The 27067-nt window shown below is 42.5% G+C and overlaps 2 protein-coding genes across 3 annotated transcripts in view; one reads left to right on the top strand and one right to left on the bottom strand.

Annotated features, from left to right (window-relative positions):
- Positions 1-5748, bottom strand: part of LOC142195851 (phosphatidylinositol 3,4,5-trisphosphate 3-phosphatase TPTE2-like) — a 41517-nt gene extending 35769 nt beyond the window's left edge. The window contains exon 1 of one of the 2 annotated variants that reach the window (XM_075265916.1): positions 5517-5748. The gene's annotated coding sequence lies outside the window, so the exon portion shown is untranslated. Of the gene's footprint in view, positions 1-5321; positions 5341-5516 lie in introns of those variants that run through there. The other variant, XM_075265919.1, reaches the window with a different exon arrangement.
- A 5174-nt stretch (positions 5749-10922) lies between these two features.
- LOC142195854 (fibrinogen-like protein 1) lies at positions 10923-26764 on the top strand. The gene is made up of 8 exons (XM_075265922.1): positions 10923-10967; positions 13503-13596; positions 20632-20848; positions 21448-21607; positions 22083-22180; positions 24830-24918; positions 25361-25551; positions 26216-26764. Exons 2-8 carry the CDS (start codon positions 13519-13521, stop codon positions 26394-26396), a joined length of 1014 nt encoding a protein of 337 aa, XP_075122023.1. The 5' UTR covers positions 10923-10967; positions 13503-13518; the 3' UTR covers positions 26397-26764.
- The last annotated feature ends 303 nt before the right edge of the window (positions 26765-27067 follow it).

Here is a 27067-nt window from a genome sequence, read left to right as displayed (position 1 = left end):
TACAATACATTATTAAAGGGGTTGTCACATAACATACAGTCCTATGAAAAAGTTTGGGCACCCCTATTAATCTTAATCATTTTTAGTTCTAAATATTTTGGTGTTTGCAACAGCCATTTCAGTTTGATATATCTAATAACTGATGGACACAGTAATATTTCAGGATTGAAATGAGGTTTATTGTACTAACCGAAAATGTGCAATATGCATTAAACCAAAATTTGACTGGTGCAAAAGTATGGGCACCTCAACAGAAAAGTGACATTAATATTTAGTAGATCCTCCTTTTGCAGAGATAACAGCCTCTAATCGCTTCCTGTAGCTTTTAATCAGTTCCTGGATCCTGGATGAAGGTATTTTGGACCATTCCTCTTTACAAAACAATTCAAGTTCAGTTAAGTTTGATGGTCACCGAGCATGGACAGCCCGCTCTCAAATGATCTGAAAACAAAGATTGTTCAACATAGTTGTTCAGGGGAAGGATACAAAAAGTTGTCTCAGAGATTTAACCTGTCATTTTCCACTGTGAGGAACATAGCAAGGAAATGGAAGACCACAGGGACAGTTCTTGTTAAGCCCAGAAGTGGCAGGCCAAGAAAAATATCAGAAAGGCAGAGAAGAAGAATGGTGAGAACAGTCAAGGACAATCCACAGACCACCTCCAAGGAGCTGCAGCATCATCTTGCTGCAGATGGTGTTACTGTGCATCGGTCAACAATACAGCGCACTTTGCACAAGGAGAAGCTGTATGGGAAAGTGATGAGAAAGAAGCTGTTTCTGCAAGCACGCCACAAACAGAGTCGCCTGAGGTATGCAAAAGCACATTTGGACAAGGCAGCTTCATTTTGGAAGAAGGTCCTGTGGACTGATGAAACAAAGATTGAGTTGTTTGGTCATACAAAAAGGCGTTATGCATGGCGTCCAAAAAAAACAGCATTCCAAGAAAAACACTTGCTACCCACTGTAAAATTTGGTGGAGGTTCCATCATGCTTTGGGGCTGTGTGGCCAATGCTGGCATCGGGAATCTTGTTAAAGTTGAGGGTCGCATGGATTCCACTCAGTATCAGCAGATTCTTGAGAATTATGTTCAAGAATCAGTGACAAAGTTGAAGTTACGCCGGGGATGGATATTTCAGCAAGACATTGATCCAAAACACCGCTCCAAATCGACTCAAGCATTCATGCAGAGGAACAATTACAATGTTCTGGAATGGCCATCCCAGTGCCCAGACCTGAATATCATTGAACATCTGTGGGATGATTTGAAGCGGGCTGTCCATGCTTGGAGACCATCAAAACTTAACGGAACTTGAATTGTTTTGTAAAGAGGAATGGTCCAAAATACCTTCATCCAGGATCCAGGAAATGGTTAAAAGCTACAGGAAGCGACTAGAGGCTGTTATCTTTGCAAAAGGAGGATCTACTAAATATTAATGTCACTTTTCTGTTGAGGTGCCCATACTTTTGCACCAGTCAAATTTTGGTTTAATGCATAGTGCACATTTTCGGTTAGTACAATAAACCTCATTTCAATCCTGAAATATTACTGTGTCCATCAGTTATTAGATATATCAAACTGAAATGGCTGTTGCAAACACCAAAATATTTAGAACTAAAAATGATTAAGATTAATAGGGGTGCCCAAACTCTTTCATAGGACTGTATGTTATGTGACAACCCCTTTAATAATGTATTGCAGGTTATATTATTTATTGAAGCAGCATGGACATATTACTTTATATCTGGATTGGATTCTGTGTGACTTTAAAGCTTGGCCCGGAATGGGAAGTGAAGGATACTGACTGGTGTGGGGTAAACTTCAGTTACTTTATATAAGCAAAAAATCTAGTAGTTTTGCCACAATTACAAAAATCATTGCATATATATGCAAAAAATTCAGCGTCACATGGAAATATACCCTTACAATAAGTCAGGGCCTGTCTGATATCTGGCTGGAGTTTCTGGGTGTACAAAGGTGTCAGCTTAGTCTCCATACAATCCAGAAACTGATAGTAAGTGGTAAAACACGAGCTCAATGTCTGGTATTAATAGCAGTGACAATGCAATGCCCAGTATCTGTTTCCTAATGTTGGCTTGTAATTGAGTTAATCACTATGGACAAGTAAACAAACTATAAACTTTATGGTGTGTCTGTGTCAGCCCAGGCGTAACAGGAAGCCCCTGGGCCTCAAAGCAAAATATCTACCAACCCTCATCCCAAACCCAACACCCCCCTCCGCCTCCCATGCACATGTCCATGATTATAGCGGATCAGTGTCTGGCCGTAAAAATGTCCAATAAATATGGAGCTGGTCTTATTCTTGTCCTTGTTTGCAGATGGGCCAAGCCATAGAGGTCTATGTAAGCGTGAAAACATCATGGTTGGGACACAGATGCAAAAAGGGACTACAGTAAAAAGAGCTATGGTGGGGATTTCACAACCAGTGACCCCCACCAATAAGCTGCTTGAAAGGAAAGCGGCACAAGCTCTGCAGGCTCATCACTGCTTACAAAGCACAGCGCCATACATTATATAGTGGTGATGTATGGTACTTCAGCAAGCTGTCCTGGACTGGCTTAGCGTCACCGTCACCGAGCGGTGGATTGGGGCGGCCCTGTGTACGCAGCGCTGCTCCAGCGGCCGCCCCTCACGCTTAGCAGAGAGCAGGTCCTCTCCCTGCCTGATCTCTGCCTGCTAACGCTGCCCGCTCCGCCCCCTCCACTCGACTCTGCCCCCTCCACTTTGTTCCCTCCTCCGGGGGGGCTTTCTGACGTCCGCCCCAGGCGGCACAAAGACTAGGTTCACCCCTGGTCACGGGCCTGAAAAGAGGTAATGGCAACTGCCTGACCTCCATGGCCTCTTCAAAAACTTAGAGGGGTGTTTAGAGTCAGATCCCGACTAATCTGAAGGATGGGTCAAACTGCGAATTTATGACAACTGTCTTAGGGTCAGTTCACACGTGAACTGCCCGCGCGGGTTTTGACACGGAGAGGGACGCGGTGAGCCGCGTCTCTCTCTTGTCAAAACCCGCCTGCCGCGACCGCGGTCGCGGCTCTCCCCTCCGCTGTCGGCTCAAATGAATGAGCCGACATAGGAGGGAGCTGCCGGGGGCGGAAGCCGCGCGGCTGAGCCCGCGCGGCTTCCGCCTGAAGAAAGGGCATGTCCTTTCTTTTCTCCGCTAGCGGCAGCCCAGTGGTCTACATAGACCACCATTGCAAAGGGGCGGATTTTGAAGCGAAATCCGCTATCAAAATCTGCCCCTTTGTTCACGTGTGAACTAGCCCTAAACTGGCCAAAGCAACCAATCACAGCAGGTTGTCACAGGTGGTTCAGTGTCCGAAGATGTCTATGGAGAGCCTGTCTATGGACAGTTTGTTTCATGTCTTTATATTCCAGGGATGAGTCCAATCTTCTCATTGGACTCAACACAAATTCACCTTGGCTTCTTCAGGCATAAGGTTTTTTTTTAACCCTTGACTTTCTTTAGGGATATTTCAGGCACTAAACCACCCATCCAAAAGGACTTATTGGTGCTTTAGGCTGTGTTCACATACTGCAAAATCAGCTCCAAATTCCGACTGAATGGGAGGCAGACACTGCTAACAAAAAGAAGTCTCATGCTTGATCTCAAGATTCTTCTTCGCTGGTGCGGAGTTTGCAAATTCCGCAGAAGATTTCCCAATGGAATTTGATCAAGCAGAAAAATTCAGTTTGAAATTCCTGAAGCTGATTTTTTCTGCTTCTACATATTCCGCTGCCAGCGCTACATCTGGCAAGAGGCTGTATCTCACCTCAGGCAGCAGATTGCCAAATCCCTGAGGAGGTGGCACTGACAACATTTGATGGGCGAAGTTGTCCAAGTAGTAGCTTGATATACAAGAATAAGGGGGCACAATCGGAAATTAGTTGGGGGGAAGATCAGAAGCAATGTCAGGAAATGTTATTACACAGAGAGTTGTTGAGTCTCGGAACAAACTTCTAGGATGTTTGGTAGAATATTGTCATGTGTATGTTCTGGATTACAAATGAGAAATCTTTGCAGATCGGACCTGATATTTGTCCATTGTGAAGACTGTGAATAGTGATATAAGCAGTGCACATAGTCAATGAGTCCTCATGTCATAGATTTCTATGAGCACTCTTTATAACACTATTCACAATGGGATGAACTAAATGACATGTAACAGCATAGGCTGTATCCCCCACCTAACAATAATGATACCTATCACATAAGATAATAAACTACATCCCGCCTATAACACCTCCAAAACTGTGCTCTGCCATAAATACCCTATACATGCGTCCAGTATATAAGACTCTAGGTCACATTTTATTTACAGTCATATAGGGCTCGTTCACACGGAGTAAACGCGCGTGTATTTTGGCAAAATACACATGTAAAAAAATACGTGTAAAAATAAGACTCCCATTGACTTCAATGACATTTTACACGTGTATTTTGACGTGTTTTTTTACACGTGTAAAAAATGTCATTGAAGTCAATGGGAGTCTTATTTTTACACGTGTATTTTTTACACGTGTATTTTGCCAAAATACACATGCGTTTACTCCGTGTGAACAGGCCCTATAGACTGAAATGTTTCTGGAAGAGGGAAAATACATATGGGATAAATAATAAAATAGTGGAAAAATCTTCAAGAAGTGTGTATATACTGTCCTTATATATAATGTGTGCATTACAATTTATAGTGTGAGTGTCGGAGATATGTGCAATCTATATGTGAGGTATGAAGAATTGTAAAGAATTCTATATATGATCCATATGTGCGAACTGAGGATGTGCAGTTATGTACATTGAATACAATATGTCACGTGTAAGGATTGGAGATATATCTGTATATGATATACTGAAGTTTATATACTAAAAGCATGTTCACTGGATTCTATATGTGACCTGTGTATATGTGGGTGTTTATGCTTACATATGTGCATAGGATTTTCTATATGTACATACTGAAGATATTTATATAGATACATTAGCTTCTCTATATGAAACGTGAGCAGTGAATTCTATATGTCTTTTGTGTACATACAGAAGGTCTGTGTGTAAATGTATTAGATTTCTCTATATATGAAGTGTATATGAATACTGAGTATATGTATATATGGGCTGTGGATTCTGTGTATCTCATGTATACATACTGATGGTTCAGACTCATATACATCATTTACAATCACTAGGGTAATATCTGAAGACATATCCCATCCTGTTTGTGGTCCCTTAGGTAGACCTGATGCCAAGTTCCTCCTAACATTGGCTGGTAATAGTTGAGTGTCATGAATATTTCGGAGTCTTACCTTAGCTCCTCGTCGCCTGTACACAGCACATCAATGAAGTGACATTGCAGGGAGGTTGCACCTAGATGTCTCCAGATCCATGTCACCTCCTCGCATTTCTTGAATGAACTCGATTAGGGAGGAAGGACTTAGAGACAGGGGAGGGGAGGGAGAGTATGCAGAAGAAACAAAAACATGCTCCAAGTCTCAGCTCACCTCTGTGCGTCGCCTCTGCCTCTTCTTCTTAATCCTTTCTCTTCTTTACTTTCCCTCACCCTTGATTTCCATCACAGTGAATTTGGGGATGTTGTAGTCGTGTCTTCCTCAGCGTTCCTGCTGTCGCCCTCTTCCTCTGCCCCCCTTCTGTGAGTGCAGACCCAGCACTTTCCACTTCCTCCACTGACTTTTGCTGACTCTGTCTTGTGTTGTTTTCTGACTTTCCTCGTCCCTGATATTCCTTCTGTTACAATGTAATATAATTGTAGTAGTGGCTAAGATTGCGATCACTTGTAACGTGAACTTTAAGACTTTATTTTAGTTCTGATATTATGTTTCAAGACATGAAAGTCGCAGGAATTTAAGTCATGTGATTGTTACGAGGATTATTCCCAGAATACATCAAGACTCCAAAGCTATGACTCTGTCCATCTGGTAACTGCGCTTCCCAATATACTTTCCAGCTAGGCCGCTGGTCACTTGCCAGATGTTGTTAACCCCTTTAAGGATGCAGCCAATTTTGCCCTTAAAGGGTTATTCCCATCTACATAAATATTTTAAAATTTGTAGATAATTAAAACAGTGATTTTCAACCTTTTTTGAGCCACGGCACACTTTTTACACTTAAAAAATCCCGGGGCACACCACCAACCAAAATGGCACAAAATGACACTAAAACAGTACATATTATACATATAGTTAATAATATAGATTCTAAATGGTTGATTCTTTGGTTGAAATAAACTGCTGCAAAATCTGCAACAAAAACGCTGCGTTTATGCAACGTGGGGCCTCAGCCTTACGCCTTCTGCATACAAGTGGCACGCATGTGGTTTTCACTGATATAAACATTAAAAATTAATTGACAGGGCCACAAATGCAGACAGATATAGGGTATGTATAGGACAGATATAGGGTAGGTATAGGACAGATATAGGGTATATATAGGACAGATATAGGGTAGGTATAGGACAGATATAGGACCTGCTCTATAATTTTCAGCTCTTCAATTTGGCCCAGATACACAGCCACAAAAAGAATGGCTGTATATATGGGTCCTTAGAAATGTATAGGTCTGTACTCTTATCCACAGTTGTGTATAAAAAGTCTGGTCATGTATATTACAGGTTACAACTCAATGTGCCTCATATTAATAGCAGTGAACCCCATCCTGTCCCTCACATTAACCCCCTGTGTGCTTTACATAAGGGATACTGATATGTGAGACATATGGAGGTGATAATTAAGTAAATATCTTCATTATATAGTACCCCCATATGTCACACATGTTATTAACTCTTATGTGAGCCACACAGGAGTTAATATGAGGGACATGATGGGGTTAATTGCTATTAATGTGAGGCACATGGAGTTACTAAAACTAAAGTAATAACCCCAAATGCCTGACATTAATGAGAATAGTTACTAACCTGGTGTTTTCTTTTACTTTCACTTTGTTCAGCTTCCTCTCCTCCTCTCCTATTCAGGGCTGCAGACGGCAGGAGCTCCTCCTCACATGTAGCAGCAGGTCCAAGGAGCCCTTATCCTGTGCAGTGAGAGGCTCACCTCTGATTGGTGGGCAGGGAGAGAAGGGGGCGTGTCCTACACCTCAGCTCTAGCTAGCAGAGCAGTGAAGGGACGCTCCGTCTACATTTACACGGGGACTGGCTGCTGTGCCAGCAAAATAGGTCTCCCGGGCCAATCTTGGCATGCGTCTGGGGAACTTTCCCCGCGGCACACCCGACCATGTGTCACGGCACACTAGTGTGCCGCGGCACACTGGTTGAAAATCACTGAATTAAAATGTAAACATTTTTACAAATATAAGTAATTAAAAATTCTGCCATGTTTTAAAGATTTTCTCTAACTTTCTTAGTGGTGACAGTCTGTTGTCTTGATCAGTTGCAGCGCCGCACCTCCCATGAGGCGACCTGAAGCGACCGCTTCAGGCGGCGCTATGTCAGGGCCCCAGGGAGGGCGGCATTTTGGCTTACCTAAGCCAGTCCAGGACAAGCTGTCCTGGACTGGCTTAGCACCGAGCGGTGGTTTGGGGAGGCCGCTGAAGCAGCGCTGCTCCAGCAGCCTCCCCTCATGCTCAGGCAGAGAGCAGGTCCTCTCCCTGCCTGCTCTGTGCCTGCGAGCGCTGCGAAGCCCCACCCCTTTGCTGCACCCGCCCCTTCACACTCCGCCACGCCCCCTCCGCTCCTCCCCCTCCTCCGGGGGGGGGGGGGGGCAGCTTTCTGTCATTCACCTTGGGCGGTGGAAGAGGTAGGTTCACCCCTGATCAGTTGCCAATGGTTACAACCACTAATGAAAGAACTTTCTAAGGTCAGAAAATCAGCCATGATTTCCTTATTGTGGCCGGGATATCTTCTCATACATGTAGTGTCCCTGAAGCTACAATAAGAAAATCATAGCTGGTTCCTGACAAGTCCCAGACCATAGAAAGTTTCTGCATTAGTGGTCGTATCCATGGCAACCGATCAAGATAAAAGACTGTCACCACTAAGAAAGTTAGAAAAATCTTTAAAACTCTGCAGAATTTTTAATTACTTATATTTTCAAAAATGTTTAACTTTTAATTATCTACAAATATAGATATAATTATATACATGGGAATACCCCTTTAAGGCCCCACATTGCGGAAACACAGTTTTTTTTGTTGCAAATTTTGCTTCGGTTTTTTGAGCCAAAGCCAGGAGTGGATTAAGCAAAAGGGAGAAGTATAAGAACTTCCTATATATTTCCCATTCCCTTTGTAGCTACTCCTAGATTTGGCTCAAAAAACCGCAGCACAATCTACAACATAAGAAGCTTTGTTAAAGCAATGTATGACCTCAGCCTTAAGAATACCTATCGGGTCTGAAAAGCCTAATGAGATACATCATATGATAGGCGATCAGCCATTCCAAAGATATAAGCCCTGTTAGTGTCTATTAGAGATGAGCGAGTACTGTTCGGATCAGCCGATCCGAACAGCACGCTCCATAGAAATGAATGGATGCACCTGGAACTTCCGCTTTGACGGCAGCCGGCTGCTTAACCCCCCGCATGCCGGCTACGTCCATTCATTTCTATGCGAGCGTGCTGTTCGGATCAGCTGATCCCAACAGTACTCGCTCATCTCTAGTGTCTATGCAAATTTGGGTACACTAGTCAAGTGGGTGGTAACCCTGCATGACATTTAGCACAAAGAGACCCTGCTCCCAGAGAATCCGCAGTGTTACCTCCCACTTGGCTAGTATAACCGAAAGTGCATCTACACTAAACAGGGCTTATAACCTTGGAATGGCCGAAGGGATTTAGATAAACCTCAGAGGAGGATTGCCCCACAATAAGAACTTAGCATGTCATCAACACTGGGACACCATTTTAATGAAGGGATGGTCAAGCCATGTGCGGCCATTCCATATAAAAACTAGGAGGTTGATAAAGATAGGCAAGTATTGCATCCAGCCATCTCCATCAGTCCCATAGAGACTGAATGGAGTGTCAGCACGCATACATACTGTCACTACATTCATAAGGGGGCAGAAAAATTACATTTTTGTAATTGGTGAAGGTCCCAGCACTTAGACCCCTAGCAACATACAGTATGTGTATAGGTGATAACTTGTTATTTGGGAATATCTGTTTAAGGGGAACATATCACAATGCAAATGTATCTGCAGAAAACATGGTATAGATCATGGTAAAGAGCAGGAAGAACTGAGCAGATTGAGATTGATCCTCTTGGACCTTTCTCACCCATTGAGGCGAATGGGTCTGTTAAAAAACGACACAGGTCCATTAAACACATAGCAAACAACTGGCACATCTGTGTGAATAGAGTATAATTCTCTAATCTATGTCACTGTATCTTTTATTGCAACTCATCCCAGAAGAATAAACCTGGCCCAGCTATTGTGGCTAAGTTATAAATATATCACTGGTGTGAATAAAGTCCATGGTGAGGAGGGCCTTACAAGTTCCTTGGCACTTCCTGAGGTCATGTTCTCATCTACGGTATCACATGTCAATGAGTTTCTATTGACTTTCATTTGATTACAATGAGGAATTGATAATGTGTCATTAGGAGCCATAAAATCACTAGAAGAAACTCAAGACAGGCAAATTTACTGAAACCCAAACACTGAATGCACAACTTCCAGATTACGGGGTTAAGGAGGACTCTTCATATCCTTGGGCACATGCGGTTTTATATACTGCTAGAAAGCTGACTGTGCTGGATTCTGTGTGACACTCTCTGTCTGGACTCTGTACACTATATACAGTATACATGAATGCTATATGCTTTATGTATCTGGACAATACATGTATGGTTTCTTGTGAGTCTCTGGGCCTGAAGGCCAGTGACCAATAGTGCTTCTCCTTTGTGATGTTGTTACCAGGCCGTCCCGTTTCTGGTAGGATTCAGTAATAGGCCAAAAGAGATGGGCTGTATGGGGGAATATAGCCTTGGTGCTGGGTGGTCTTCTTCTTGGATACTCCCCAAAACCAAGGCAGAACCACTGACCCTCCCATTATTGAATTTGTTTTGCTTGTATTTCTGTTCTGTAGGTTTCACTATAAGACGCACTTTTTTTCCCAAAAAATTTGGGGGGAAAAGAAGGGTGCGTCTTATAGTCCGAATGTGGCCGCAATACAGACCCATTATCCGCTGTAATAGAGAGGCAGACGCCGGGGAGTGTTAGACGCCGGCACATGTGCCGGGGCCTGAGACATCGCTACGCTCCTGCCCTGCATGAAGCCAGCAGCGGCAGGAGTGATGCTGCTACTGCGGGGAGGGACGGAGGAGCAGAATAGCAGCATCACTCCTGCCGCTGCTGGCTTCATGCAGGGCAGGAGCATAGCGATGTCTCAGGCCCCGGCACATGTGCTGGCGTCTAACACTCCCCGGCGTCCGCCTCTCTATTACTGCAGATAATGGGTCTGTATTGCGGCCACATTCGGACTATAAGACGCACCCTTCTTTTCCCCCCAAATTTTGGGAAAAAAATCTTGCGTCTTATAGTCCGAAAAATACGGTACTGAAATTTCCCCACTGTGGGACTATTAAAAGATTATCTTAGCCTAAGGCTCCATACTACGGTAGGGTATTATCATTTCTTGTAAGTCCCTTGTTCCTGACTATGCAGGGTCTCGGGACAGCAGGATACATGCACCATCTGGTGTATACTTTCCTGCCATGGCAGTAGTCATACTGTCATTAACAAGTATGTAATAAATGATATCTAGAAATATTGTGATGAAATATATACAAATCTTGGGAAGAATGTGTATCAAGGTTTATTCGCCTGGCTCCAGATTTTCTGTAATAGAAAACATGTGGTTGCATACTGATGCAATCTGGCTGTTATTACCACACAAATATGTAAGGAAGCGTTGCTGGTTTTATTGATTTTATCCATTTCCCAAGCTCTTCTGCTCCAGGATCCTAGAATACACAAGGTAAGACTTCTTCACTCTTATACAAGGTTGTCCCTTTTACCCATATTTGCTGCTCGGATACTGAACAGTTTTGTCTTGAGGATCCTTCTTACTTACTTCTGTGTGATACAGCCAGATGTCTCCACTTTTATAGGATGTGATAGTCCATATAGACAATCTAAGAGTCTGACCCATCTCTACACTACTTAGAAGTTCATTCTTATCCTATGATCAGAATTGAGCAGATTTGAATGTACTTTTTTAATTCTGGTTTTGATTATTTCTATATATACGCTGGTAGCAGATCAGACATGCCTGATATCCCAGTGACAAAAGACATCTGTGACTATGAGATCCCTCTCTATCCTCAGGGTTTATGAGCTTGGAGATGTTTCCATTAAATATAAGAACATGATGACAGCAAAACCTAAAGCCACCCAGCAATGTACTTCCCATTCAACACGATCCAGTCCATAGCAAAGTAATACATCACTTCATGGGGAGTCTGTCACCAGAACCCAACATATCACCCCAGCCCTGAAGATAGATAGGTTAGAGTCACCAGTACCCAGCACATCACCCCAGCCCTGCAGATAGATAGGTTATTGTCACCAGAACCAGCATATCACACCAGCCCTGCAGACAGATAGGTTAGGGTCACCAGAACCAGCATATCACCCCAGCCCTGCAGATAGATAGGTTAGGGTCACCAGAACCCAGTATATCACCCCAGCCCTGCAGATAGATAGGTTAGGGTCACCAGAACCCAGCATATCACCCCAGCCCTGCAAATAGATAGGTTAGGGTCACCAGAACCCAGCATATCACCCCAGCCCTGCAGAGAGATAGGTTATTGTCACCAGAACCCAGCATATCACCCCAGCCCTGCAGACAGATAGGTTAGTGTCACCAGAACCCAGTATATCACCCCAGCCCTGCAGACAGATAGGTTAGTGTCACCATAACCCAGCATATCATGCGTCATATCAACCCAGTTCTGCAGATAGATAGGTTAGTGTGTCTATAATCTAGCATATCATGTGTCATATCACCCCAGCCCTGTAGATAGATAGGTTAGTGTCGCCAGAATCAAAGGGTGTTTTCCCCTTGTGAATCATTGACTCATGTTACATGCCTCATGTTCTAGAAAGATCATTTGCTATAAGGCTATATCTCAGCAAAGGGGGCAAAAATCGGGAGGAGAAAGCACTAATTGATTCAGATGACCCTAACCTATCTATCTGCAGGGATCTGTTGGGTTCTGGTACAACGCAATAGCCCCTGAGTAACATAGTAGTAGAAAAACATACTGAGTAACATAGGAATGTGCAGTGCCTCATATAGTTACTGAAAGGATATTACAGACATGGCCACCTTTAGTTATAAGTTCAGTAGTTGTATTTTTGTAAGAATGTATTAGGTAGTACTTAATTTTGACAAAATCTGGAAAAGTTATTTGGGTTAAAGGGATTGTCATTACCTACAAGGAAAGCTTGTCTGCTTATTTTCCTCTGATCTTCCTGCCTTCCTTTTTTTGAACTGATTTGATATATTTTAGCTGCAGTGCCTATGGGTGGTCTGAAGTAGTCAGAGACACACCTCCTGCCTCTTCATTGGTTACAGTTGCTCTCTCTTTGCAGTTCTGCCGCTTCTGATTGGCCACTGTGTATAACGCAAGTCTATTACAGATTCACAAGGAAGTCAGTGCCCAGAATTTCCACATATACTGGGGCCAATAGACCCTGAAGGGTGTCTGTCAAGCCCAAAATGCCCCCCCCAAACCAATAATAGTACCAGATAGCGGACTTTAATAGGGGTAGGAAATACCTTTATGGCCACAAACAAATGAAGCAATACAGATACAATCATCTTTTTATGGATCCAAACGTTCAGAAGTAAAATTCCAGAATTCCAGAATTCTGAACATTTGGATTCAAGTCACCCTAGCCAAAGGGTTATTTTCCGGGCAAACTCCATCTCCCTCAGGATTAGCGTGAGTGCATTACATTGAAAACTGAACTGTAGTCCATTTGTGCACGAAGGGCTGTGTTTTTTTTTCCCCTACCCTTTCTCCTTTATTATGTTGATCTTTTTATGGATATGCAAATCAGTCTACAAGTGCAATGAGGCGGGGTCTGAATTGGTAGATTTGTCTACAGACAGCTGTGATGCAAGGAAAACCTAAAAATATCACTCATAGTTACAGGGGTGTTGCACCGAAGCACTTACAGCTGTTTATGTAGTGCTTCAACGTATGTGGCTGCAAAAGTATGATTCTATTACTGCTTCTGTTTGTGAAATTATATGCTCTCCTCTGAAGCGCTGTCTTCCTCTCTGCTCCTTTACTGTATGAACAGTGCAAGCCTATTAGAACCATGATGTGAATCCTATGGACCTGCATTGTGAGATTGACCTCCTATTGATACTGGAAACGCTGTGTGCATCAGAGAAGCGAAGAGGAGGGGAGCACATAACTTTACAATAAAGATGTCAGTAAATGATTCAGTATCAATACACTATATAAAGGCTCATGGATTTTATCTGGTCCTTTAACAGTGACCGCACAAAACCTATGGAAATGATGTCATCTATGTGGCTGTTCTTTGCTCTCCTTCTCCCGCACTGTACGTTGTCTGCCCCAAGGCTCACGGTAAGTAGACCTTTTATTCTCCATGATTTGCCCCTTCCCCACTTATTCTCTGTCCTTTACATTTTGATCATGGGTCTTCTTGATGTTTGGGTAAACCCAACTGAAAGTAAAGTGCCATAAGATCCCTTTCTGACAAACATATGTCAATACTATGTCAGCACAGACAAGTCTTAGCAAACAATAGGGCCTCTTCCATTTTATTGGCTTGTTCACCTATGACCATGTTTGCCAAGAAGCGAGGAATTAATCCAGCAAAATCCAGATGTCAATTGACCTTGAAATATTCATTGCTGATTCCTCAGCAGCACTAGCTATAGACAAATATATACAGAACATAAGAGATAAACCAAAGCCAGACAGGAGAACATAATAGTGCATTGTTCCTCTGTACTCCGCCTTCATGGATATTCAATTTATTATGTGTTACCTGTGGATTTGGATGCAGATGTAACGTGCAAGAGCGGATGCTTAATGTTTACTTGCAAAACTCAAGATACAGAGAATAAGGACAAGAATGCAAGAACAACCAACTCAAAGTACTTGCTACAGTCTCTTTAGACAAACCCATCTTCTCCGACCTACCAACCAAGCTGGCTTAGAGAAAGCCTTTCAATCACCTTCTTTGCTGTCTACCCAATATACCTCCAGCAACTTTGGTCATCTTAAGACTCCTTAAACTGGTCTCCCCCCAGGGGCAAACCTTCCAAAGTTTTGAGACATCTGCCTCTCCAATGGTGGTGGTACATTGAGCACAAACATGTCATCTTCAGCCTTGTAAACCCTGGCCATTGCATGTGTCTTTGGCAATGAGGGTGTGTCTTCTGGGAGATGCACAAATCTGTAGGGGTGAAGCATGTTGCGATGTTCCACCTATGCGGCCACTAAAACTTTCTCAGGGACCTGCAGGGCTGCTGCACCACCACTTATGGGTAGGCTCACATATCAGCTTTCCGTGCTCTTCAGTAGTCCATTTCCTCACCAATACTCTGTAAATTAGCACAACCATCATCATCTGCATAGTGAAGAAGAAATTAAGATTTATTTTTTTATTTTTTTTTTTTAACAATTTCGAGGTGATCAGTTTTATCAAGTCTATGCCTAGTGCAGCCAAGGACATGCCAAAGTTATCTAACATTTCTGCACCAACATGCTTTCCATGCATACTCTTCTGTCACACTTGGATCCAGGGCCGCCATCAGGAATTTTGGGGCCCCATACAGCCTGTGTCTGGCCCCCCCCCCCTCCCCTACCATTTTAAAACTACCTTATTTTGCGTCATACCAATTCTGTATTACATTTCCCTTTATTTAGCAGCATTACAAGGCTTAATCAGATTCTATTTGGAGGTAAAATCTGCTACGTGTGACAGCGCCTATAGGGAGCCAACACCATCTATAAGAGCCCTCTTAATAAATCCTCAGGGCTTATTCACATTGTGTTTTTGGCCTCCCTTGCCGGGATCCGTTGGTAACCAGTGATAGGGACATATGGATCCCTCCATATGTTGTAGAGGTCCTAATTAGATAATTAATTAACAGGCCTAGATGGACTGCAGCCATCTTTCTTTTAGGCCTGGAGAACTGATTCAGACACAAGATGATGGTGTATCAAAAGAGTTCTGATTTTATTGTAAGAAAAAGGTAGTTTAAATAAATTACAGACAAAGAGCTGGCTTGGCTATTCTAATCAGTACAATCATGATTGGTTATAGAGATATAAGACAAGCCTGGCACATGGCTATTGGCTGAGGCTCATTATAATCTGCATCTCATTATAGCTTTCCACACTGGGATGGACTTTCCCATGAAACAAAGAAGGATTCAAAATACTTATGTGTGAGCTAACATCCCAGACTATGTCAATATGTATATATCATGGCAAAAGAGATAAGATGACACGTTCCATAGACTCTGTGTCTATACACACACTAAGTGACCTTCATATACCATAAAATATGACAGAGTGCCCAGATACCATAAGATTAATACTTTTGTTGGTTATGTGTCCATACATCATGTAAAGGAGATAAGAGATATACAAAGTCAGCTGCATCTTCTCAAAATGAGGCCCTTGAGAGATAATGATTAGCAACCTATGCATTAACGTTCATTATCACATTCCTTAAAGTCTAACAAGGGGCCTCCTTGACTTAAGCAGAAAGATACATACTTATACAGTTTATATGTGAAAGAGTACAAGATGGCTGCCAAAATACAAAGATGGAGGACTTAACTCTAACACCAGTCAGAATCAGCTGTCAACTTATCCCTGCACGAAGAACTGGCCATTAAAAAAAAAGGGGGGCCTGCAGTTCTCCGTGCAGGGATAAGTGGGGAGCTAATTGTGACTGGTTACCAACGTATCCCAGCAAGGGAGGCCAAAAACGCAATGTGAACACTCCTTTAAAGTGAAAGTCCCACCCCCAAACAGGCTGCTATGCTAGTAGCATAGCAGCCTACATCATTATTATTCTCCAGCTAAAAACTTATATATTATATATTATTGCCCCAGTTCCCTCTCCGCAGTGCCGCACACCCGATGTCCCAACAATCCCCCCCCCCCGTCCACCTTCTAACATCTTTCCATTGCCCCCTGTACCCATACCTCTCAACTTTTGAAGAACCAAAAGAGGGACAAAATGTGCGGCGGGAAATTTAGCCCCACCCACTGTTATGTTGACTCCGCCCATTCATTAATTTTCCATTTGCCCGCACACTGTATAATCCTCCTACAGTCACCCGTAAATTATATGTCCCCCCTCCGTCTCTCCCCCAGCTTCATATACACCCTTCATCTGCCCCCAGATTCATGTCCCCTCCATCTCTGCCCCCAGATTCATGTCCCCTCCATTTCTGCCCACAGATTCATGTCCCCACATCTCTGCCCCCAGATTCATGTCCCCTCCATTTCTGCCCACAGATTCATGTCCCTCCATCTCTGCCCCCAGATTCATGTCCCCCCATCTCCGCCCCCAGATTCATGTGCCCCCATCTCTTCCCCCAGATTAATGTCCCCTCATCTCTGCCCCCAGATTAATGTCCCCTCATCTCTGCCCCCAGATTAATGTCCCCTCCATCTCTGCCCCCAGATTCATGTCCCCCCATCTCTGCCCTCAGATCCATGTCCCCTCCATTTCTGCCACCAGATTCATGTCCTCACATCTCTGCCCCCAGATTCATGTCCCTCCATCTCTGCCCCCAGATTCATGTCCCCTCCATCTCTGCCCCCAGATTCATGTCCCCTCCATCTCTGCCCCCAGTGTCATGTCCCTCCATCTCTGCCCCCAGATTCATGTCCCTCCATCTCTGCCACCAGATTCATGTCCCTCCATCTCTGCCCCCAGTGTCATGCCGTCCTCTCCTTCATCTGCCCCCAGTTTCACGTTCCACATTACACTTACCTTCTCCTTCGTTCCCCCGCTGCTCTCTGCGCGCCTCTCTCTCTTACTGGCGCACAGTTGTAGACGCAATGTGACGTCATCACATCGCGTCTACACTGCCGGGTAGCCGGCGGCAGCGGCGAAGTGAGGAGATGACACAGGTCAGCTCCTCTCTTCAGCGGCTGAAGCGAGCTGACCTGTGTCAGCTCCTGGCTTCGCCGCTGCCGCCTTTCTCGCTGACACATATGCGGCTGAGCCGGGTTCCAGCTCCTCGCTTCAGCCGCATATGTGTCAGCGAGAGAGGCGGCAGCGGCGAAGCGAGGAGCTGACCTGTGTCAGCTCCTCGCTTCAGCCACGTATGTGCTCAACTCAGATCTGCGTCCTCTGGACGCAGATCTGAGTTGAAACAGGACATACGATGACTGCTGCCGGCGCCAGGGGGCCCGGGCCCCCCCCCATTTTAAAATTTGGCCGGGCCCCTGACGCCAGTAGCAGTAGTACTGGCCTATCGGCGGCCCTGCTTGGATCACATTATAAAAACTCTATCCACGTTTAAGTAACCAGTAATCCCACCACTTCCAACAATGCACATGGCCTTGTTCTATGCAGGAAATATGATCTGCTTGGGCCATATTTCCTGGACTGACATAAAACTGTCAGTTTAGCGCAGTCATGACTGAGCAACGCAGGAGTTCATTGTATCATATCTGCCCATGCAGTGAGTTTATACACATGGCTGGGGTCAGTCCGGGAAATACAACTAACACAAACTGTGTTTTTCAATTCCCAAACAGAACATTGTTATGTGCATCAGCACTAGCACTGTGCTTCAATTGCTTTACTAAGAGGTATCAATTCAACAGGTAAAAGCTAGAGACAAAGTGACATCTAGTGGACTCTGGTTTAATTGCACTTTAAATGGCACTAAATACACTCCTCAACATTGAAACTGCAGCAACAAAAATAGTTAGAATTATCAAAATCACAGGTTCCATAGACATGTTAATTATTATCATTATTTTTTTTATTTATTATTATAATTATTATTTATTTACTTTTTTTTATAGAACACCATTGATCCAATGGTGCTGTAAATTATTATATTAATTCCATGGTGCTGTGCATTATTATATTAATTCCATGGTCCTGTATATTATTATATTCCATGGTGCTGTACATTATTATATTAATTCCATGGTCCTGTATATTATTACATTAATTCCATGGTGCTGCACATTATTATATTGGTCCCATGGTGCTGTACATTATTATATTAATTCCATGATCCTGTATATTATTATATTAATTCCATGGTGCTGCACATTATTATATTAATTCCATGGTGTTGTACATTATTATGTTAATTCCATAGTGCTGTAAATTATTATATTAATTCATTGTGCTGTACATTATTATATTAATTCCATAGTGCTGTACATTATTATATTAATCACATGGTGCTGTACGTTATTATATTAATTCCATGGTCCTGTATATTATTATATTAATTCCATGGTACTGTATATTATTATATTAATTCCATGGTGCTGTACATTATTATATTAATCCTATGGTGCTGTACGTTATTATATTAATTCCATGGTCCTGTATATTATTATATTAATTCCATGGTACTGTATATTATTATATTAATTCCATGGTGCTGTACATTATTATATTAATCCTATGGTGCTGTACGTTATTATATTAATTCCATGGTCCTGTATATTATTATATTAATTCCATGGTGCTGTGCATTATTATATTAATTCCATGGTCCTGTATATTATTATATTAATTCCATGGTCCTGTATATTATTATATTAATTCCATGGTGCTGTACATTATTATATTAATTCCATTGTCCTGTATATTATTATATTAATTCCATGGTCCTGTATATTATTATATTAATTCTATGGTGCTGTACATTATTATATTAATTCCATGGTCCTGTATGTTATTATATTAATTCCATGGTCCTGTATATTATTATATTAATTCCATGGTACTGTATATTATTATATTAATCCCATGGTGCTGTACGTTATTATATTAATTCCATGGTCCTGTATATTATTATATTAATTCCATGGTCCTGTATATTATTATATTAATTCCATGGTGCTGTACATTATTATATTAATTCCATGGTACTGTATATTATTATATTAATCCTATGGTGCTGTACGTTATTATATTAATTCTATGGTCCTGTATATTATTATATTAATTCCATGGTACTGTATATTATTATATTAATCCCATGGTGCTGTACGTTATTATATTAATTCCATGGTCCTGTATATTATTATATTAATTCAATGGTCCTGTACATTATTATATTAATTCCATGGTGCTGGAATTTGAGGGTTTACCTACAATACACAAAACAAGTACAACACTAAAGAGTGACCACTGGAAAGATGGGATACAGGGCTCTGTCTGCAATCTATGTTAATGATCTGCAAATGATCAACTGATAAAATTGAAACAAAATATTCAAATCATCGGTACTTAATATCAAGTATGAGGACTACATGTACCTACACACCTTGGCTTGCTATCAATGAATGTAATAATGGTTGTCTGAAGAGTGCACTTGAGCATACAAATCAAGTTGCTCAATGGGAAACAAGTCTGGAGACACTACAGGCCATGGTAGCACGTCTAGGCCAAGCATGTGGCTCATAGTAGCACATGCGCCCTGGTGTTGTCCGTTGGAAAATGGCTTCTGGGACACTTTGCAGAAATGGCCGTACCACTGGTGCCACAACCAAATCAGTGTAATGCCGAACTGTTAGTGTACCTGAAATGTAGAGTAGAGAGGTCTGGGTACCTTTGATAAAACCACCCCACATCATAATCCCTGAAATAGGACAGTTGTGATATTCTCTTGTGAAGGCCTCTTCATGAGATTGCCCACCTGGTCTCCAGACCAATCTCTGGCTATCATTGCACCAAATGAAGGCGTTATTGCCTCCATCTTGCTATATGCCATGATAGCCTTTGAGAACTGTGGTATGAGATCAATGGGGCACCTCTGGCTGGGCGGGTGGTGTTGAAATTGTCACCATAGACTTATGATGAAACATTCAATTTCACTTGCATTACAGCATGGATCACTACATAACATCCTTCCAATGTTCCATCTGAGCAGAGATTCGACTCCATGCAGTTCTTGTCATTCCAGTTTGTCTTTGTTCTCCCAACCACCAGGACACATAACCATGGATAGTCTACCATCTTGGCTTAGGTGTGTTGTGATCTGCCAGAATAATAAACCAAATTCAAGGACTCCATCCCTCTCAGTTTGGCACATTAACAAACAATAATCTTACACCACTTGATGTTTAAGGTTCCCTGAGTCTAACTAACTTTGACTTTAATCTGGCTTTTATATATTAGTGTGTATGGCGTACACTACTGTCTAGAGTTCATTTGACTGGGCACATACCACCAGCTTGCCAGGGTTGGCAGTCATCTGTACGTTCATGGGTAATCCATAGGAAAGTGTCCTTAAAATGAAGTGTCCCTGAATTGTTTGCAGATGGAGGGATTTGTAGATACTTGTGATCTCATCATCACCGTACGATTCACACTATGTCATGTTCATGATATGCCGCTCATATGGTCCTTTCCTTTTCTTTGGACAGGACATAGACATCTGCCGTATGGACAATGCAAAGCTTCTCCACAGGATTCAAGTCTTGGAAAGCAAGCTGGAGCTGGGCAGACTGCAGCTGAAAGACCTTAGAGAGAACACTTATCACTCTGTCAAGAGCAAATACTATAAAAGCAACCTGGCTAAAAGTAAAACTGGAGACGTCCAGATTCCTCCAACAAGTGGGAATCTCATAGTTCATGAAGAAGGTGTGTATAGAGCTCTATCTATTGTATAATATTTATTGGTGGGGATCTGACACCTGGATATTTTCCATTGACTACACATATTAAAAGCAAAATTATTTGCTTACTAGCTTTCTCCCTTACTCACTCAGAAGTAACATATAGGAAATTATATAGAGAAGTATCAATGTGAATAAAACACATGAGTGAGACATAAAACTTACTATTATCTGCAGCATTTCTGCTTCTCTCTTATTCGGTTCCTCCCCACTCCCCTCTCCATAGTTTTTAATGGGCAGATGTAATTTGAGCCGGTAGGCGAAATTTCAGAGTGATTGTCAGATTAGAAAAAACACGGTAGGAGGGAAGAGCCTTACAAAAGGAGAAATAGGAATTTTTCTCATTAGTAACAATATGTTTGGGTTAGTGGCCCTATCACCAAACATAAAGTTACAGTCACCTAATGCACTTGCCCATACCTAATCTGTACTAAGCCCATGTATTCTCTTCGCAGCCCTGATGCACTCCCATATATATATATATATATATATATATATATATATATATATATATATATATATGGTGTTATTGCATCTATTATACATCACTAACATTTCCAACAGATTGCTCTGCAGTTTTTGATAGCGGTAAAAAGCAAAGTGGCTACTATCGTGTACAGCCAAGCCCCCAGACTGAGCCATTCACAGTGTATTGTGACATGTCTGATGGAGGAGGATGGACAGTAATTCAGCGTCGCAGCAATGGCAAAGTTAGTTTTAACAGGTAAAGAATAAAATGTATCGCCATCTTGTATATTCTGTTTGGTCTTATACAGTCTATGTATTATATATCTTCAGGTTTTCATTCTACGTAGGTCTAGAAATCTGTGCTCATATATCTGTAGGACCAAATTCCCTAGATTCCCATCACAAAGCTATCAAGGGTGATAACCTGCAGCAGCCATAGGGAGAAGTATGCTGCGGTAACCTCATAAGGTCCCCCTAGTGGCTGCTGCATGGAATTTACAAGGACATCTAGCATTAAACCTCATACTCAGGGGATGTAGAGGGACCAAGAGCCTTAGGTTACTAGATTAGGAAATGGTCATACCAACAAACTCATGTATACTGTAGGTAAGTGAGCGATAAATAAGAACTATCATCAGGACCTATAGCATTGTGTTATATGTGTTATGCAGTGACTTAAAGAGCGCTAATAACCATTGACTATATTGTATATGCCAATCATTGATACATAGGAATTGGAAGGAGTATAAAGAAGGTTTTGGACTCTTTAAGAAAAGAAATGATGAGCACTGGTTGGGGAACAATCACATTTATCACCTGCTGAATGGCCGTAAGTGTACCTTTTATTGCAGGTTAGTTATAGGGACTATGTTCTCACGTTCACACAAATAAAGTTACGTAATGGAAAGAACATCAGATGTAGCAGAGTTTAATGTGACACTTATCTACACTGACACAGAATGGCATCTCCACATTTGTAATGACTTTATAATGTCTTTTACTGTGATGATATAAACATGCGGCATCTGTAGCTATATACCCTTCACCCATGCTAAAAAGTAACAACCCCATTCAGCTGGATACATTAGCTTTGCCAACCAAATACTTATGTTATGTCAGTCCAGGTAGCTGCAACGGGGCTAAGGAATAGCAGTAGGGAATCTCGCCCTGCACTACTCCCACTAGCTATCCCGGTCCCTGCCTCACGGGTGTGGGTCGGCTGTACTCAGGCTAAGCCTGACCCCGACAGCTCCTCTCTCACTGACACCGTAGGCCTAGAGGGAAGTGGGAGAAGGAATGCCCTATAAGACCTCTAGGGACTGGAGACTAAAGGGGGTCACCCCTAACGAACAAGTGAAGCTGCTACTGACAGGGACTGACAAGGGTGTGCGCTGACTAACAACACAAGCAGCACACAGGAAAAATGTGGGAAAGGATTCCCCCAAACCAATATGGGAAGGAACCTTACACTAGGAAACAAACACAGGGAAACTGAGTAGAAATCAAAGGATAAGGCAATTCACTCACACAGTCAATTATACACAGAGGGAGGATTGGTGAACACAGAAGGGAAAACACACACACCAACTTGTTCACCCAAACCTCCCAAAAAACCAACCACGGAACTTCCTCTATCCCAGAACACCACCTACTCCTCCTGCTAAGGCCTAGCTCTGTAAAAGCGACACTCAGCACAGAACCATGGGAGGCATGGGTTTAAATACAGATTAGAGACCACTCCTCCCAGGTGCAAATGGGAGGACAGACTAATCAACCAGGAGATAAAGCTGCCTACCATCAGTGCGCACGTGCAAGTCAGAAGGTGTGCACCAATACCCACGACAGGACAACCCCGCAGCGCCAGGATGCCACCCCAGACACTGCGCAGCCAAAAACTCCCCAGGTAAGAAAAATAGAAATTAAAGAACCTAAATACTCCTAACAACTTATCAGCCTTGGACACTATTATAAATCAGGAATGTACAACCATTTCTAGTCCAAGGGCCACATTGTTAGTGTGACCCAGTCCCAAGGGCCACAGTAAAACTTACCATATAAGACACTTATAGCATATCAAAAATATACACCTTAAAGGGGTATTCCCACGTCGCATACTCACCAGTCTTCACTGCTGTAAAATCTTCTTTCTTCCTGGTTTCTTGCGTCATTTGGTGGGCGGGGTTTCGTTCAACCTGCAGTTTGAAGGGCCTGTGATGTCATCAAAGGTCCTCAAACAACACTATATGCACAATACTGCCTGTCTCTGCCATAACGAACACAATTGAATTAGCTAACCTGATAAATGGGAGAACAGAAGACGAGTTCAGAAATGAAAGCAGCTCCTCTCCTCTATCTGCTAACAGGAAGCTAGGTCACGTGGTGTAGACACAGGAATAGCTAGATACACAGGCTCGCTCCCTGCACTTAGCCCCTCCTCCCTCCCCCCTAAGAGCAGCAGATACATACCTTGACTTTTGAGCAGATAAGTCAAGGGCTGTGTCAACAATGAATTGAATAAAGTAAGATAGTGGACAAACAAAGCAGTTTTGCTGAAGCAGTGTATTTAGGAAAAGTCTTACATCCATATTAACAAGCAGTATAGATAGGATCCTTGTGATGGGACAACCCCTTTAAATTTCTAATATGCAGGGGAGGGGGGTAATCTGGGTATGTGCCCGTAGTACTGTGGTCAGGGGGTCACCAACAAGCCACTTTTATTTTGATAAATACAGAGTAAGGGGGCATTCACACGGAGTAACGCCGGGCGTGTATTACAGCTGTACACGCCGGCGTTACGGCAGACTGCCGAACACTTCCCATTCACTTCAATGGGAGCGCTCGTAAACGCCGTTGTTATGAGCGCTCCCATTGAAGTGAATGGGAAGTGTTCGGCAGTCTGCCGTAACGCCGGCGTGTACGGCTGTAATACATGCCTGGCGTTACTCCGTGTGAATGCCCCTTTAGAGTAGTGAACTGAGCCTTTGCCCCAAGTGAAGAAAAGCCAAACTATGGCGCTGCTAATATGTGCCAGGCCCATCCAGGACTCCCATTCACACTGTAGAACAGAAGAGACCATTTGATCTAGTTTATGTGCGTTTCACGACTCATGTAACACTGCAACTAAGATGCAGACACATACATGGCCGCCTCCTCACGTTCTAGGGGTCAGAAGATCCTCATTCTACCAATATATGGGGATCCCAGTGATGCCAGTTCTACTAGTGGGGATCCCAGTGAGGTCCATACTGTGCACCATTAGTACTTACCCGGCGCTGATCCTGGGCTTTGGGACACTCATCTTCTAACAACAAAGATTGTCTGTGCCCAGATGGCTGGGGGTCACTCACAATGGCATTGCGGCCTCCATGTTGTGCCCCCTGCTGTCAGTATATTATTTTAGCCACTGTCTATGTAGACCTGCACCCATCAATGCATCTAAAGAGAAGTGTGATTCATTATTCTATATACTACTGTGCAGGAGAAATGTCTCTAAAGATAGACCTGATGGATTGGCATGGGAATAAAAGATATGCGATCTATGACAGCTTCAGAATCACCAATGAAGAGGTAAGAAGAGACTGTTAGTACTAGAGTATATCCGGCTGTGCTTACTGTATGTGTCTTGTATCAACATGGAGGGTTGGGATCTCAGGTACAGAGTTCACTACAGGCAAGACCAATCTACATACAAGCAGTCATTCATATGAGTAAATATATGTATACTCACTCATACAGGCTCGTTTATAGGCACGCAGTCAGTACACTCATACATGTGTTCAAATTTACGCTCACTATATACAAGCACATACACAAATGCATATAATACAACACATATAGATGACTGCAGGGCTAGTTGCAGACCCGGTGGAATGGGTGGGCATGCCACAGACCTGTCCAGAATGTGAAGCTGCTTTTAATGTCTACATAAAGTAACAATATCTGCAAGTATATAGGCTGTCTTGTGAATACATTATATCATGGTAAATGCCTGCTCTGCAATGCTCTACAGGACAAGTACAAGCTGTGGTTGGGATTTTACTCCGGCAACGCTGGAGATGCCCTGGAAGGAGGAAATAACTTTGCAGAACAGTGGTCCGCCTCACTTAAAGGGATGCCCTTCAGCACCGTAGACAATGATAATGACAGATTCATCAAAGGCAACTGTGCCAAAGAAAATAAGTGTGGCTGGTGGTTTAACAGGTAAATGTAACAATATACAACAATATTATGTTTGTAGAAGTATTCAAGGTTATTACCATATATAACAAGGGTATCAGAAACATACAGCGGGTTTATGGATAGTCTAAGACACTGTTACTGGGTGCTAAAAAAAAAAATACAAAAATTTAGATCCTTGGCTTATGGCCCAGATGGAAGCTGCAATCTCAATACTGATGCCAGTGCTTATGGCCCCCCTAAGACTTCTGGGCCCTGAAGAGGCTGCACCCTCTGTACCCCCTTAAGTTATGCCCCTGGTAACAGAGGATCTTCCAGTAGGCCAAGGCTTTAACACAATAATGGTCCAGCAGATGATTCCAAAATTTGAAGGGTACTATGGTCTATTTCCAAGAGCTTGTTGGAAGCTTGTTTATCTCCCAGTTAAAAATGAATCTTCTTAAACGTTCCAAAAAGGCAAGGTATACAATCCTTAGACCTCTCCTCCGGACGGTGTTTCTTGTGTTGGCATGTCATCTGCACTGTATGTGTAAGATTGCTTGGCTGCCCAGCTCAGTGTAATAGGCTAGGCCATATCTTTCACTATACATCGGCCCGTGTCTTGAAGGGTCTTCATAAACAGATGTTACAAACACATAACCACATTTCTGTAAAATAATCAAACATCCTACTTTCCTTCTATTTACAGGTGTCATACAGCAAATTTAAATGGCGTGTACTATAAGAATGGCAATTACACAGGACAATATGACAATGGCATTGTATGGTCCACCTGGCATGGGCTATGGTACTCTCTAAAATCCACCACTATGAAGATCCGGCGTCCATCATTTCTCAATGTGGGAAGTGGTGATGGAATGAATGGGTGAATTTCTTTGTGACGTTTGGTACAATGTATACAAAGGAGTTGGCCAAGACTATGCAAGTCACTCCATGATATATTTTATATGTAGGAGATGTATGTAATTCCATATAACCACATTTAAAAAAAAAATATATATATATATATAATATATATATATGTAAGCATATTCATCTGCCCCAAGCCCACCATTGTCTGCTATAGCCTCCATAGATGTTGGTCCAATTTCTGGACAACCCCTTTAATGCACCACTATCATATCCGCCCATATATTCACATCTTGAGCAAGGTCTACATTGATTTTACTATCATGGATAAAGGTTATATGTGTTATATCAACTTTTATGGGAAACTAGGTCAAAATGTGAAGGTCAATAAGCAAAAAAAAAAAAATTACATAAAATGTATTGAAAAAATTTAATTCATAATAAAAATGACTTATTTCATTATATTCTTTTATAAATAATCAAAAATAAAAGAAGCTTTAAAATTGTTCTCTTACATTTAATTTATGGTTAAGCTGGTACATAAATGAGTTTTCTGTTAGACTTCCCCTTTAAAGGCTTTCATCTATTAACCCTTACCAAAGCCCCCAGCTCCAAAATCCTGCAGATCAACAAAGAGTAGGAGCAAATGTTCTGTTCAATCAATCTTATTTATTTCAAGGTTGTTCCATGA

The sequence above is a fragment of the Leptodactylus fuscus genome, chromosome 2, assembly GCF_031893055.1.
Source record: "Leptodactylus fuscus isolate aLepFus1 chromosome 2, aLepFus1.hap2, whole genome shotgun sequence".
NCBI lineage: Eukaryota > Metazoa > Chordata > Amphibia > Anura > Leptodactylidae > Leptodactylus > Leptodactylus fuscus.
This window is presented reverse-complemented; position numbering and strand designations above follow the sequence as displayed.

What these genes read in the sequence shown, in the direction of transcription:
- LOC142195854 (XM_075265922.1), top strand. Translation starts at nt 13,519, where the DNA reads ATGGAAATGATGTCATCTATGTGGCTGTTCTTTGCTCTCCTTCTCCCG. An exon ending in GGCAAAGTTAGTTTTAACAG is followed by an intron (nt 21,608 to 22,082) that starts GTAAAGAATAAA and finishes ATTGATACATAG; the next exon opens with GAATTGGAAGGAGTATAAAG. An exon ending in TGTGGCTGGTGGTTTAACAG is followed by an intron (nt 25,552 to 26,215) that starts GTAAATGTAACA and finishes TTCTATTTACAG; the next exon opens with GTGTCATACAGCAAATTTAA.